This window comes from Ciconia boyciana, chromosome 1 (assembly GCF_034638445.1).
Source record: "Ciconia boyciana chromosome 1, ASM3463844v1, whole genome shotgun sequence".
Lineage (NCBI taxonomy): Eukaryota > Metazoa > Chordata > Aves > Ciconiiformes > Ciconiidae > Ciconia > Ciconia boyciana.
The window spans coordinates 147,847,956-147,863,551 of record NC_132934.1 but is presented as its reverse complement, the minus strand read 5'-3'; the positions used below and the strand labels follow the sequence as shown (position 1 = coordinate 147,863,551).

General features: G+C 34.6%; 1 protein-coding gene across 6 annotated transcripts in view; it reads left to right on the top strand.

The window, feature by feature from the left end:
* REV1 (REV1 DNA directed polymerase) overlaps window positions 1-15,596 on the top strand; it is a 64,315-nt gene that overhangs the window by 24,277 nt on the left and 24,442 nt on the right. The window contains exons 5-11 of one of the 6 annotated variants that reach the window (XM_072849693.1): window positions 586-735; window positions 2,876-3,588; window positions 5,445-5,552; window positions 7,049-7,165; window positions 11,911-12,040; window positions 13,049-13,177; window positions 13,848-14,002. In XM_072849693.1, coding sequence (XP_072705794.1) covers window positions 586-735; window positions 2,876-3,588; window positions 5,445-5,552; window positions 7,049-7,165; window positions 11,911-12,040; window positions 13,049-13,177; window positions 13,848-14,002 — 1,502 coding nt within the window. Of the gene's footprint in view, window positions 1-585; window positions 736-2,875; window positions 3,589-5,444; window positions 5,553-7,048; window positions 7,166-10,095; window positions 10,406-11,907; window positions 12,041-13,048; window positions 13,178-13,847; window positions 14,003-15,596 lie in introns of those variants that run through there. The other 5 variants (XM_072849692.1, XM_072849694.1, XM_072849695.1 and 2 more) reach the window with 5 other exon arrangements.

The window sequence follows — 15,596 nt, the reverse complement described above, 5'->3', positions numbered from 1 at the left end:
TAGATATTTATGGGAAGTCTATTTGGAAATTCTTCTGTCTAGCTTTCTTCAGTGAATTTTCTCACAAGAAGGGGTAATTATCCTTTTGGAATGGAAAAAGTAGTTCCTCTTTAATGGTGAACCACATCCTAGCTGACGTCCTTCAAATTCTACCCAAATTTGCTTGCAACACATGTATTTGCATTGTTCCAAGTTAAAGAGCTCAGTCAGCATTGTTCAGTTAGAATAACCTGGACCACTTACCAGGTTTTTTTGACTGGGCATTATTTATTTTGGTTTTGAAGTTAAATATTTGGGTTTCATGTATGTCAGTTGGAGAAGAGAAATGGATGTAGACAACTGACCAACACAACTGTGCAAATATCTTTTGTAGTACCAATCACCACATCACAAATTACTTTTCAGTTCAATCCAGTTAGTAGTGGGAAAGGGGTTGTGGAAGGGACTGCAAGTACATATAGCAGAACAGCAAAAGGGAATGACCAAAGTAATAGTTTATTGTACGTGAGGTATTTTTTAGCATAGAAGGTTGGGTTTTTTTAAAATGTCTTAAGTAGTAACCTGTTCCTTTTTTTTTTGTTTCAGCATTAAAGCTGGACGTCTCCTCTCGCACATTCCGTATCAGCTTTACACCAAGCAGTCAAGTCTTCAAAAAGGTCTCAACTTTAATAGCATATGCAAACCTGAAGATGCCATGCCAGGTCCAAGCAATATAGCTAAAGATCTCAACAGGGTGTAAGTGTTTCTGATCTTGTAATGCAGATGCTTATCATTCACCCATAATGGGTTTGCATTGATAACTATATAGCATTTTTAAAATTCATTTCAGCCTTACTAGAGGGAAGCTCTGAGGCACTGAAATTTAAAAATAAGGTATAGCTATATGAATAGTTGAGGACAGAACTACCGTTACCTTGACTCCAAGCCCTGTCTCTAGTCTTTGGACCACACTTTGCTTGATAATGTGAACTAGAAGTCCTAGGATGTAGCATACCTGCATGGAAGCAACAGGCGTACATTAAAGGATTCTGACTAGTGTCACTGAAAAGTAGGTCTTTATTTCAAAAACAAAAAGCTAGTATGATTTTATCACTTTTGCTAAAGGTGCCTAGGAACAAGTGTAAATGCATACTGGTTGTTAAGTTCTTTCTTTAGCTTCTTTTAAAAAAAAAGTCACAGCATACCTTATGTATGCTAACACCAAGGTTTAAGTCATGCTTGAGAGAGAAGATGGATTAAAAAATCCAATTATAATATAAAATATTCTCCTAAAAGACCTTGAGAAGGGAATAGAACAGAAAGCACCAGCGAAACTCTTAACTGGCAGAGGAATTCAAATTTGGAAAGAAACCTTCCACTTGAACAGACTGTTCTGTAGATTTTTCTTAAGAGGGTTCCTGCATCTTTTTCAGAAGCACATGTTTGTTGTTTAGAGGTAAGAATCATAAAAATATAGAATGGTTGAGGTTGGAAGAGACCTCTGGAGGTCATCTGGTCCAACGCTACTGCTCAAACAGGGCCAAGGATACTGCACAAGATAGTATACTTTCTGATTTGTGATGGTGATCTGTGTTCTTCCACAGTCCACTGATTTATTTAAAATCCAGCTCTGCATAATGCTGAGGAGACTCTACGACATGAATGGGATTTGTCTGTATTTAGGAAAAATAAAACCAGTGCCCCAAAATTAATATCCTAAGCAGTATTTCTTACCCATGTTTTAAACAATGAGTGATGCAATCACTATCACTGCTTATTATTGCGTTGTTAATTTTTTTTAAATTAGAAGAATATTCAGACTTGCAAAAATATCAGTTTAGTCTGAAAAGCATGAGTTTAAAAGCCTGCCCTATCCACTGATACTAAATGTGTACCACTGGATATACCACTTTCAACCATGCAACTCCTCAAAAATACTATGTTTAATATAATTTATGATTGTGATAATCTTAACCAAATTGTTGTCATAGTTAATTGGCTTTCTGGTTTCATTGGTACACTGGATAGCTAATTATTTCCCACCTTTTTTTTGTGTACTTAAATTGCTAGCTTTGGGACTTGAGAGTGATGGGTTTTTTCAGCAGATCAAGAGTATGCACAACTCTTGAAAGCTTTGGTTTTAATTCCACTTAGGGTTTGTTACAGAGTTAATTTTTGTAATGAAAGCTTTGCCCCTACACTGTCAGAGTAAATGTAAATTGCCGATGCAGTTGTGGCAGAACACTTCATTTTATATGCTTAAAAGATGAGAAGTAATTTGTTTGGGTTTTTGTCAAAAGCTAAGAATATGTTTGATTTCTAGAGCTCGAACAGATTTTTCCCTGAGAGAAGATAAAATAAATCTAACACATTAATCTAAAATACTTTTCTAAAAAATTGAAGTTTTCTATGTATACTTTAGGTTTTTTGTTTGTTTGTTTGTTTGTAACTAGATAAGGAGTCACATCTCTTGATAACAAGATAGCTCCTTCTGATGGTTTGCATATTCCTGCACCATTCATGCTGTCCATGGTAGTACAGTTCTGTTAACAAATAAATAATTATTGTAATTTGATTGGAGACTGCTGGTCAAATTAAAGCCCTTGGAAACAGCTTTTCTAATGTGAGCATGATTTTGGTCACTCTCGTGCAAACTCTTGGTAGTGCTGCATTAATAATACACCAAATCTGTGAAATCTTTTGTACAGCAATACAGTATTTTGTGACATTGAGAGGACATGGCTCAGAGTTTGAGATAATTGTCTTGAGAATGTAAAAACTACTCACGTATATACTGGTAACAATTAGGAAGATAAATACTTAGCACTTGAAATGACCTTTAAATGTGCCTTTTTTTAATAAAAGATGTGGTATTAAATAATCATATCTGTTTCAGAAATCATATTAAAAAGCGTGAGATGGAAAACGAGATCACACCCAATGGAATAAGTAGCTGGAATGAAGAAGAGGAAGAAGAAACTGACGATTTTGGATTTACGGAACTGGAGCAGATCCTTCCTGGACGGAAACAAAATGGGATTCAGTCTCACAAAGACAGCACTGCCATTTTTAACGGACACACACACACTTCTACCAGTGCCTTAAAGACACAGGATTGCTCGGTGCCCTCTGGCAACGGTGTTGCAAGTAGGTTCTCTCCAGGCCCTGTGCAGGAGGAGGGGAAGACTGAAAAAGGCATGGTTAACTTTAGAGACTGCACAACACAGCAGTTGCAGCAAAGCAGCAAAAACACAGACTTTTCGTGGAATCCACATAGGACTATGAGTAATTCATCCTCATCTTCATCTTTGCACAGTAATGCTAAAATAAATGGTGCTCACCACTCCACTGTTCAGGGGCCTTCAAGCACAAAAAGCACTTCTGTACCTACTCTTAGCAAGGCAGCTTCCTTACCTGTGTCCAAACCTTCAGATTGTAGTTTTATTTCTGACTTTTATTCACGTTCAAGACTGCATCATATATCAACATGGAAGTGTGAATTGACAGAGTTTGTCAACAGCCTGCAGAGAAAAAACAGCGGTGTCTTTCCAGGAAGGGAAAAATTAAAAAAATGGAAAGCAGGCAGGTCTGCACTTAAAACTGACACAGGTAGATACTTGTTTAAGAAGGTTTATGTTGAGAAGGTGCCTTATATCTTTCTTTGTACATTAAATGTCTAACTGAGACTAAGTAGGTTAGTATTCAATATTCACGTTACAGTTAGGCTATCTGGAAAAGCTTGGTGTCTTTGATGCACTGAAAACTAAAGGATCCATCTGCTTTTGGTTTTGTTTGTTTGGGTTTTTTTAACTTAAAATGTGACTTAATGTGATACTCTCGTCTATATTCAATTCGTCCTTGTAGAAATAATATTCCTGACTTTACCAAGATATGTGGATTGATCAAGGGGGAAAAAACACTATATATATCTAAATACACAAGTCTGTAGTTGCTGTGTGAAACTCTAAAGGGAAAAAAAACAGAAGAAAAAACTTTACTGCTTATAGGTCAGTGTGAAAGTTTAAAAGATGAGTAACATTTGGAAGTGAACTAAAATCTAAAATTTTTTTGTTAGTAAGAGTTTTATCTACCTCTGGATCTGTTTAAATGGGTAGCAGTGTCATATGACACTTCTGAACCTGGCTTGTGACAGAAGAGAAATGTTTTATGTCATTAAATCAAGGGCCAAAATGAAAAAATATGTGTAATTCATGAGAGGCAAAGTGTTACAAGTATAGATAAAGTATTTTGCATCTTTAGAATCTCTCTTTTACAGTCTTATTCAATTAAAAGGCTAGCTCTGTACCATCAAAGAGATTCTGACTCTGTCGTGCTGTAAAAATATTCACTTGTAATCATATGAAAATATGCTTGATGATAAATTACCACATCCTAAAAATTTGTTAGATAAATAAATTAACTGATTCTGTGTTTGTGCTAGGACACCCCAGTTATAAAACATGTTAGCTTACGAACTACCTTAATGTGTATTTTTTTTCCATCAAAATATGGTATAAGCTAGTATATTTATATTTTCTCTTTGATTTGGCCTAGAGTATTCAAATAGTTAATGACTGTGTATCAGTTGACAAGTAGCAGCTTCTTAAGCATTAACTTGATCACTTGATTTGTAAATATGCCCTTTATAAGACAGTCCTTATTTTTCAAAGAATGAGTTGAAATGGTAAATTATTAAAAACAGGAAAACATTTTTCTGATTACTTAGTAATTAACTCAGATGTTAAGCAGAACACTTGATGTATTGAAGTATTTTTTCACTGTTACACTTTATGCATTGTTCAAATTAAGATTTTTTGGTTTTGTTAGATATAGCCTCCTCTGGTAGGCCAGCAACATAGACATGCAGACTTGAACTTCTAGAATGCTTGACACAAGTACTTCTAGCGCTTTAGGCATATAAGTTTTTCAGTCTGGAGCTATCTTGCTCATCTTTGCTGAATGCTTGCATGAGTGTAGGTACAGCAATGACAAAATCCAATTGCATGGGAGGTTTAAAACTAATTTTGGTGTGTTTCATGAAGAATAAATGGTAGCTCTTAATGCAGCTGAACTTTTTTTATCTTTTGGAACAGTCTTCTAATTGATGAACAAAAAGGAGTAAAGTTCTATGTTCCAGATTCAGTGTTAACATAGCAGAATTAAAATCCGGTTCCCGCAACATGCATTAATCTCCTTGAGTTAGGGGAACTTGTTAGGTAGAAGGTGTTAATTATGAGAAAATGAAATAGAAACTTTTAAGTTGATGCATTGTTTAGGCTGTTTGTCTACTGTTTATGTTTACATTTATCTGAGAATTTTTTAAATATCTTTTTGGTGAGAAGAAACAAAAATCTTTATCATTTGAGGTGGTAAAAACCTGAAAATAGTCCTTGATGACTACTGTGAGTAGTACCAAAGTGTATAAATTAGGGTTCAAGTTTTCTATTGGTGTATCTTCATACTAGGTAATGTGTCTGTTGCGAGCTCAGCCAAGCCACAGAGCTGTATAATGCACGTGGATATGGATTGCTTCTTTGTGTCTGTGGCTATCCGAAATAGACCAGATCTCAAAGGTCAGTATTTAATTCTACATGTTACAGTTTACTCAGTTAAGTTTTCAAAAAAAACCCCAAACTTGCACACTTACAAAATGAACTTTGCATGTTAATATTTTTTTCTGGCATCTTTGATAGTCAGACCATGCAACTTTCATATTCCTGGTTACTTTCTCACAATCCAAAAGCAAGTGGAAGAGAGAATGGGAATTCTCCTTGCTGTCTCCTTTCAGTATCTAAAGTAAGAAGAGAGAAGTAAAATCTGGAGTAACCATTCTCTATAACATTGCACATATCTTACTGAGACTTAAATCTACAGTATTAGAAATCGGAAACAAAATTCTAGTTGTACCAGAAGTGGGTCACTCTCTGTTAAAAAAAGTTTGGTCACTGTTAAAAAAAAAAAAGAATGGGATATCCTAATAATGTTCCTGATATAAGGAGCTTTGTTTAACTAGAGAAGTGGAAAAGTCAAGGCTGAGAATCAATTGTCTCTTTGCCCAATTCATCTTTTTCAAGGGAAATTTGCTTCTTTTCTTTTCTATCTAAGTTCTTACACATGAATTACTGTAAGACCTGGAGGATGCATAATTCATTTGGCATTGTCTGAGTTGTGTGATCATCCTTAGGGCATAGGAAGAGTTAGTGGATCTCCTTAGCAAGTTTTGGTGGTTTTTTTTTTTACAAGTGTACCATTCAGAAATTGAGATACTAGTTATTCTGTGCAAACACTGAACTTTGGTGATGCACAAGTCTGAAGATTGGTGCAGTGGTGACCATCTGACACGCAGCTATTTTAGACCTTGGGAAAGAAGAGTGAGCTCTATATACAGTTCCTTTGCTCTCTTCTGTCCAAAGGCAGGAGCAACTGTATCTCTTGGTATGTTTGGGTCTTTAAAACTTTATTTCCTGCCCAGTTTCAAATTCCATTACTGGAATATAAAGAACCTAGGACTCTTCTGCAAATATTTTTTCTGTTCCATGGAAGTCTGCCAGAACTTTCAGTGCTTAAATTAGCTTACTGTAAAAAAATTATGGAGGTGTTGATATTATTAAAAAGTCAAAAGTTTACTAAAGATTTGGTTTTGTACAGTTAATTAAACAAGTGGAACTGAGTGTGTTGCTAGGTGTATACTCTTCTAGTTTACTTAAGCTAGTAAACATCTGTACGGTGTTTGCTGTGTCTTAAACTAATGAATCATTAGGGCATTGGTGAAGTTTCACAGCTTCCATTTATACTTGTTACTAAACACCAACTAGTATGGTTATATTTTCACTCTTTAAAAGCTTTTCTTCTTTACACGTGACTACAATTAAGACAGCAAATTCATAGGCACAATGCAAAGTCACTTTCATAGCTGTTTCCTCCTTAATGCTTCAAGAGTGTATAAGCTTGAAAGAAATTATAAAAAAATAAAGCAGACTTCTTTATGATCTTAACCTAATTGTGCTGTTATTAAAATGTAAGCTATTATAGATATTGACTTATAAGTACATGCATTTCTTCTCCACAGGAAAACCAGTAGCTGTTACTAGTAACAGAGGTGCAGGAAAAGCACCACTGCGCCCTGGTGCAAACCCGCAGCTTGAACAGCAATATTACCAGAATAAGCTATTGAATGGCAAAGCAGGTACAGATAAGTCAGTTTGTTTCTTTGTTTGTTTGTTCATCTGTATGTTTTTAACTTTTGTTATTGAAGACTTTTTCCTTAAAGTTATTAATAAAGTGCACAGTGGATAAATGTGTTTTTTTCATGCGGGGGATTTCAGAAAAGAAGTATCTTTGGACAACACAGTGCTCTGTGGCCTCCGTAATAACATGCCACTGTGACTTCTTGTTAGTTAACTTTGCCTAGTATGGGTGAATTATTTTAGAGTAATTTTAGGTTTTACTTACTTTCATTGACGTTGAGTATAGGATAAAATGTTGAGTAATTATTTAAAATATGAAATAAATACAGATTGTCCAGGATCACTTCATTCTGAGTAAGTCTATTATAGAGAAGAAGATACAAAATAAATTTTAAAAGGCTACTAAAATTTTTTTAGTAGAAAAGTAGAAATGACAGCACATGGCCAGTGAGAAATTAATTGTTTGAAGTTGGCTTTTGAATTGCATGTGTACAGTATCTATGTACAATGAGTTAATCTGGGTGGTCCTTAGAGCATTTTAGGTTTCTGGAAAGATTGTGCAACTTCCATGAGTTCTGTCTCCAGTACTTTGTTTCCTCAAAACTAGGGCATCTGTCATAGTTTGACAATTCCGTACTTGGCTGCAGTAATTTAGAAATTTGTTATTTTCTGCGTCCTCAAGTAGTAGTATACTAATGTAAACAAAACATACTTTTATTAACAAGTTTTATTATCATTATACTGCCTGAATTGCATTTAGTATGAGAAAGTATATTGCTAAACATTGGCAACTTGTTTCTCTTTTTTTCTCCAACGGTCTGCTTAATCAGCTTGAAACTTAGTTTTTGCCACAAGGTTGGTAAAAAGTGCATATGCAAGGGGCAGCTGCTATTTAATTTCAGTTTAGATTTGGAAGTTGAGTTTCTCCTTTGCCCCTTGTATATGCACTTTTTACCAACCTTGTGGTAGAAAGTACTATTCTTATAAAGTTTAGACCTCAGTGATTTATTTTGTTGATATAAGAGGTGGAAAAAGACAGGTTGTTCTTCCACAGTTATTTCTGAAATGTTAGTACTTTAAAAAAAAAAAACTAATAAATTCTGCCAATTTGCAAAGACATTTGGAAACAATGTATTACAGGAAGTGATGACATTTTATTTGTCTTTTTGATGTAGTTTAAGAACACTTCAAAACTGAGGTAGAATATACATTTGTGGAACCCACTGGCCTTTAACTTTTTAAGGACTTTTCAGGATGCTCCAGACTTAGCTTCTGCTGTGTTGTTTGCGATGCCATGTATAAGTGCGTTACAAAGATAGCTGTGGTTTTTATGGGGTTGGATTTTCTGTAGTATAGGTTGTGTATGAACTATTTATTGGTAGTTCAGTTTTATACAGTGACTTCATAACTTTTATTAGGACCTTACACTGGATAAGGGTGTGACTTCATACAATCAAGTGATGTTTGGAGAGTGAGGCAGTTAAATTACGGAAGTTTAGCTGATATCTAGCATGTTCTTTGTGATTCACAAATTCAGTAGTGTCTCTTCTACTATATTTATTGCTTAAGGGTACAGCAGATTTCAGCCTCGTTGTATAACAAACTCAGTTTCTTACTGCAGCAGCTTTTTCGGGATATCCACACATTCATTTCTTTAACTTCAGCATCCAATCTCACTGGCTTGCACGCAGGCAGGCAGCTAGCTCGCTCTTTCTTGATACTTAGTCTGATTGTGCAACCTGTTGTTTTGGTGAAAGGATTTTTTTCCTAACACTCTTTTTATAGTCTCTGTCTCATTAGCTGCAGTTCATAATATTTTTTGGTCTCTTTATTAATTTTTATCTCCATGTACAATGTTTTTATCAACAAAAAATACAACCTGTTGTTTCTGCTTGCATTCTCGTAAGTACATGGCTTGTCTTCCTTTTGGGGAAAAGAAATTACAGTTAGTTATGGTCTTAGATGAAAAGATGGAATTGCAAGTTAGGCTTTTCTAACATCACACTATCTTAGAAAGTGTATGTGAAACACTTCTATGTGTTTAACTGTGCTATGCCAGAGGTAAATATGGCCCAGTAGGCACATGTATCACATGGAAAAGTACTTTTTCTAAAATATCAAAAATACAGAACGCTAAATTGTGCTGTTAAACATACACAATTCTGTTTGGGGACATGTTATATAAATGAAATAAAGACGTAGTTGGGACCAACTTTGAACATGAGCATAATTTTACATCCATGCTTCAACATGGAACCCACTTCATTTTTTGATGCTTCATGCTTTCCAGGCTGTTCTCTGATTTTGCCTTCTCCAGGTCTTGCTTATTAGAAAAAATGTTCCAAATTAAAAACAAACAAACCAAAAAATAAACAAACAAAACCAAACCCTTATGAATCACTTTTGACCAAATACTGAATTCTGCTGCTTCAGCTACTTCTTTTTTTGCAAATTACTTCTTTAGTGATACTGGTTCCTGCCTTTGATCTGCATTGCTAGCCAAATATCTAGTGTCAATAGAATCTTGAGTCTTTTATGAAATACTTTCTTTTTCCTGTTTGAATTCATCCAAAAATTTACAACTTTAAATTTAAAAACTTGCTATCATTCTCACCCTAAATCTCCAAATTGGAGATAGCCTTTCTGGGTAGTAGAAATTACTTCTCTACATACATGCCATCTTTAACATTCATGTTCTAAAGATAGAAGATTAACATATGTTAATCAGGATTCATAGTTTGGGGTCTCTTTTCCATGGCCAGGATGCCCAAGATGTGAATGTTTTCTAGGCTTCCTTTCCCTCAACCCCAGTATCTCCCTTTTTTCATTCTAAAGAGCAGCAGATTTTAACCATCATATTAGTCACAGATTTATTCTCAGCGATTTCTTTTTCACAGACTTGGGTCCTGGCCTCTGATTTCTCCATCCGTTGCTCCACATTCACCATGTGCCTGTCTAGTTTCCCAGCTTTTGATGAGAGGTTCTCTACCTTGCCTTCCATTGAGGACAATGTGTTCTGCATTGCCCTGAATTTCACATGAAGTGACTCCATCAGCTCATGGGGGGATCTGCTCTGCTGCGATGTGGAAAAAGTCGACGAGTCCAATGAAGATAGACAAGATGACAGCATCATCTCAGGCCAGGGCACAGGAAGGCATGGACTAAAGAAATTGTTCTTGTCATTCTTATCTTTATTTGGGGCATAATTTTGCTCTAATTTTCAGTTGCAGACATCTTAGGTAACTTACTGAGCTCATCATACATTAAAATATTTGAGACATTAAAAAGGTGCACAAATTTAGCAGAAATTCTGAATAAAAGCAGTTTTTCACATGAGTCAGGCTCTACCCCTGCTGTCTCCACTCACTCATTACAACACTTCTCTGGTCTGATAACTACTCGTATGTGCACATAGCACCATGTTTCCTTTCAGTCAAATTGTCAGTGTGTAAGTTGTTAGTACCATGAAATACAATCAGGCATTGTGGCACTCTGAAGAAAACTCCCTGTTTATTATATTACAAAGGTGTATGGTATTAAATAGACTACACTAATGAAAAAGAACTATAACATACATATTGGATTTCATTTTAAGTAAATAGAAGCTTTTTGTCTGTGTGATACCTTGTTGTTTTGATTCTGATGGGGAGTTTGGGAGGGTATAGTAGCTTTTGCATCTAGCCATTTTTTCAGGCTGATCTATATTTAGAGTATAGGCATGTATCTTTCAAGCTTTACATACTGTGAAAACCCAAATAGAAAGGAATAGAAAATGCTTTACTTGATTCCAGTATTCAGTGTCGTGGAATTCTGTTCTAGTACCTAGTATGCAGTGGGCATGGTGGACTTTTTAAAATCTATCTAAGAGCATGCAGTAAAGTTTTGTAGAATTAGGGAAGGTCTGTCTTATTTTAAGTCTGGGGTTGCAGTATTTATAATTGTATCATTTTGATCCAAGATAAATTTAATTTATAGTGATATGTGAAAGAAGTTGACATATCCTAATAAGAGAATTATTAGGAAGCAGAAGTTTTGTCAATTAATATGCCCATAAGAGTGTTAAAGGAAATATAAGTTTCTAGCTAGTGTTTTTTAATTTGAGCTAATTAGCATTCTGGTTATTTCACTTCTTAAAAATCACTTTGTGGTATCTCTATTATAAGAAAAATAGTTTTAAGTATGAGGTTGTAAGTATGATAAAAAGTGGGTTTGTATTCTGAATTTAATGTCTGTGTTCTGGTGGTAGTTGTGCTTTTTGTAAAAAGGAGTGTAGCTGAGTGTCGTCTTCTTCAGCCAAGCAGTTGGTAAATTTTTTAGTGTCTTGTATTTGTTTACAGGATATGTTGCAGCAGTTAGCCTCAAGTGTTTGATCTTTTCTATTGTCATTAAAGCTAACTGAGACCAGTCTTTTTTAATAGTATGATATATGTAGTCACCAACAAGCTGCTGTCTAGTAATTTGGGGGAAAACAGAAACAGAATTTTTCTGTAGCTTAATATTCTTCTCAGTAATATGTACAGACCTATCTGCAGAGACAGATTACTTGGGGGGGGGTCTGTTGTTTTGGGTTTTTTTCTGGACCATGATATGAATCAATATAGTATTAAGAACCTCTTCATCAACAGGTAGCAGTATAGAAATTGTATAAAATAAAATCCATAATTTTTATTTTACTCACATTCATTCTGTTGAACTCTTAAGAAAAATAACATAAAAACAAATACAAATATTATTTTCCAAGCAGAAATTAGAGTACCTGATAAGCCGGACTCATCAGTCTGGGAGCATCCAGATTCCACACATGTGAATGGAGCTGACTTCAATCTCACTGTTCTGTCCATGGCTGAAATAGCTTCTTGTAGTTATGAAGCCAGGTAGGTGAAAGTTACCTATCAGGTTGCTTGAAAATCTCATGCAGGTAGGCATAAAATGTCAAAAAATAGCAGTTGTTAAGTTGGTTTCTTTAAATATATCTAGAGAGGAATTATTTTTTTATGTTTTCAAAAGTTGTAATTATATGGGTTGTTAGAATTTAACACAAGGTCTTCCCTATGGATGCTGCTGCTTTTTAAACACTGCTTAATAGCTCTCACCCTAACCTACATGTTACTTGAAAAAAAGCCTATTAAGGAAAACCTTATGCCATTCACTGTGATATTGTTGATTTCATAAAGTTACCTTTACTTCTTTGTATCAAAATTGCATTCTTTTATGGAATTAAGAACACTTTGTTACTGAAGGTTTTAGTTAAAATCAGACAGTAAGTGTGATTACTAAACTTAAAACCATTTCTTGCACAGATTATGTTGAGCATCCCCAATAACATGGCTTATAAATGTTCAGAATATGAAGCAACTTGTGATAAATATAAGCAAAGTGTTGGAAATTATTTTCTTCCCTGATGGAAATAATAGTGCAGAAATTATTCCTTCGTTGGAACCTTTCTCAAGCATGCTAGGATAGGCAGGCTTATATTTGTATCTCAAAAAGTTAGAGTTTATTTATTACGGGAGCATGATTTTGTAAGCTTGCAGTGGAATATAAGATCCAGTTACCTTAGTCACTGTAGTATATGCATGGTTTTAATTTGAAACAGAAGGTAGCAAGTAGTGCTTTCTGGTGACTTTTTCTTTGTCGTAAGCATGTTCCCGAAGGCAGGCTGTCCATGCTGCATGCCTGAATATTATACAGCTAATTCAAATACTCTATTTGCAGCTATTTTTCTTACCTATGAAATCGCTAGCAGTTAGACTAAATTCCTTTTTATTGATAATTAATTTCTGGGGGAAAAAAACAAATACTACATTTGGAAATACCCCCTATTGATTTGTGGAAAAGTTGGTACTGTATTTATTTGGGTTTTTTTAATTATTTAATTTTAGACAAGTCGGCATAAAGAATGGAATGTTTTTTGGCCAAGCAAAAAAGTTGTGTCCAAATCTTCAAGCAGTTTCTTATGATTTTGAAGCATACAAAGAAGTTGCACGGACAGTATATGAAATCTTAGCAAGGTAACATGTGCTGTTTGTTTACATGATCTTTCATGGTAAGGTTATCAAGCATATTTTTTTTGCCACTGCTGAATGCCATTATTCAATTTAGTATTTTCATGTCCATGTTACTCTTCAGCTTCAATAAAGCCATTCCTATTTGAGATCTTCCTTTTGTAGTATTTTTGTTATTTTGAGCACTGTGCTGCTTCTGAGCATGCTTTTATCTTGAAGCCAAATCCTGTAAACAGTCAATATCTGACTTCCGAAGGAGTCATTGTTAAATTTTTTACTGATCACACTATGAGATCCCTGCTTAGTAGTGAGATTCTTCCAAGAGGTTTTTTTGAGTAACTTAAGAATGGGTTATTGGAGTAACATCTATTAGAAACTACTTTCTGGTTTAAAAGGCACTGGAACAAAACTGGAAATCTGTTATTGTCAATGAAAAATAAGTATTCAACTCCTCCTCCATCTGTTCCTTTAAAATCATGATGCATGTTGAAATTAGTCCTACATTAGTAATGTTACTGTAATTTGCTGTTTTCGCATTTTTAATATGTAGGTGATGTGTGATACAAAATAAGCAGGGAAATGCCACCACAAAAGGAAGACTTTATTTGCTACATATTTGTTTTAACAGATGGTGAGCTGTTGCTGGTGTTTCACCTCCTTTACTTTGTGTTGATAGCTATACTCATAACATCGAAGCAGTCAGTTGTGATGAAGCACTAGTAGATATCACTGAAATCCTTACAGAGACCAGATTGACTCCTGATGAACTTGCAAATGCTATCCGCACCGAAATCAAAGCCCAAACTAAATGCACTGCTTCTGTTGGGATGGGTAAGTACCTTATTTCATTTCTGTTTACAAGCAGTGCCTGCTATTGTTAGGTGTATCAAAGCTATGTAAGATTGCTAAAACTCTTAAGTGTTTGTGCAGTACGGAATATACTGCCATTTACATTAAATTAGTGTAAATAAAAATGCAAGAAAATATTCGTCAGTGGAAAGTTTTAAGCAAAAATTTGTAAAATTGCTATCATTTCTCCTTTGTTATCTGAACAGTATGCTAAAATTCCATCTGTATGATACTCTTACATTCATTTTAATGAAATGCTACTGTATTTTTCCAGTGAATACAAAAATGAGCACAGATTCTGTTCCTTATCAGAGACAGCAGTAAGAGTTTATGGGGTGGCATGATTTAGCAAAATTATTGTAAGGTATTGAAAGCAAAGATTTGTGTAATTTGTAGTAGGTATTGTACATGAAATCACACATCTGAAAATACTTTCTTGATTTCTTTTTCACTTGGCCCCTTCCTTTCTCCTTTGTTTTTGTCCCTAATTAATACTAGAGTTGAGTATCTGTAAATAAATATACTGAGTGTATATAAGTGTATGAAATCCACTTGTGAGACAAGCTGAAATTAATTACTGCAAGCAGAATTCTTCCTTTATTTCTTATGATATCACAGTACAGAGACTGTAATTCCCTGGATTCCTGTTTGTGTCTTGTTTTGAATTGAAACACATTTGTAATCTCTTTTATGGGCTTATTTACTGTGTTTGTTTTTTCTATAGAAAGAGCGGAATTAGTTTTTAAAGTGTTACTTTCTAATCTGATATCATAGTTCTCGTACTGATTGAAAGAGATAAATACTTATGAGTAATTTTTTTTTTCTAATAATCAGTTTGTGTGAGATATTGGAAACTACTTTTGGTATCCTTTCTAGAAATTCATATGGTAGGTACACTATGGGGACTTTGTCTCTTCACTCATAATTCATCGTTAAGTAAATAAATCAGAGGAAACAATTGTACTTGTACTATTACGTGAATGTAGAGACCTTACTTCAAAAACATGGTCTGCCAGAAATACCCATCTTGTATAAGTGATTTATGTGTTGCCCAATGGGAAAGTTGTATCAATATAGATAGATACTGTCTGAATAGATACTGTTACACTATTGAGTTCTCCTCCCGACACTGTTGTCTTATTAGAGAGAAATTAAAAAGGACATGCTTATGCCAGTTGAATAAATTTAATTTTTACCCTAGAGATTTCAGTGGCTAAACTAAACTGATTTAAACAATACTAGTGAAAGATCAAACACTCATCTATAAACATCCTGTATCTTGGTTTCTCATTTGTTAAGTGAGGTATTAGTTTTTTCCTACTTTACTTCAGTGTTGTGGGAATAATACATTGCAGAAGGTAAAGCACTGAGATTTCATGGTATTAGAGGCTATGTTGGTATGTTTGATAAATAAGAGTATCAGAAATCTTCAGTACTCTATAGAAAAAACATGGATCCCCAAAGTTAAATAGGAAATTGAATGAGGAATCTGTCATTAATTGTTTCATCAATTTAACCTCTCAGGAGAAACAGTGCACGTAAAACTCTGTTACTGTTCTTATTGACTAAAATTTTA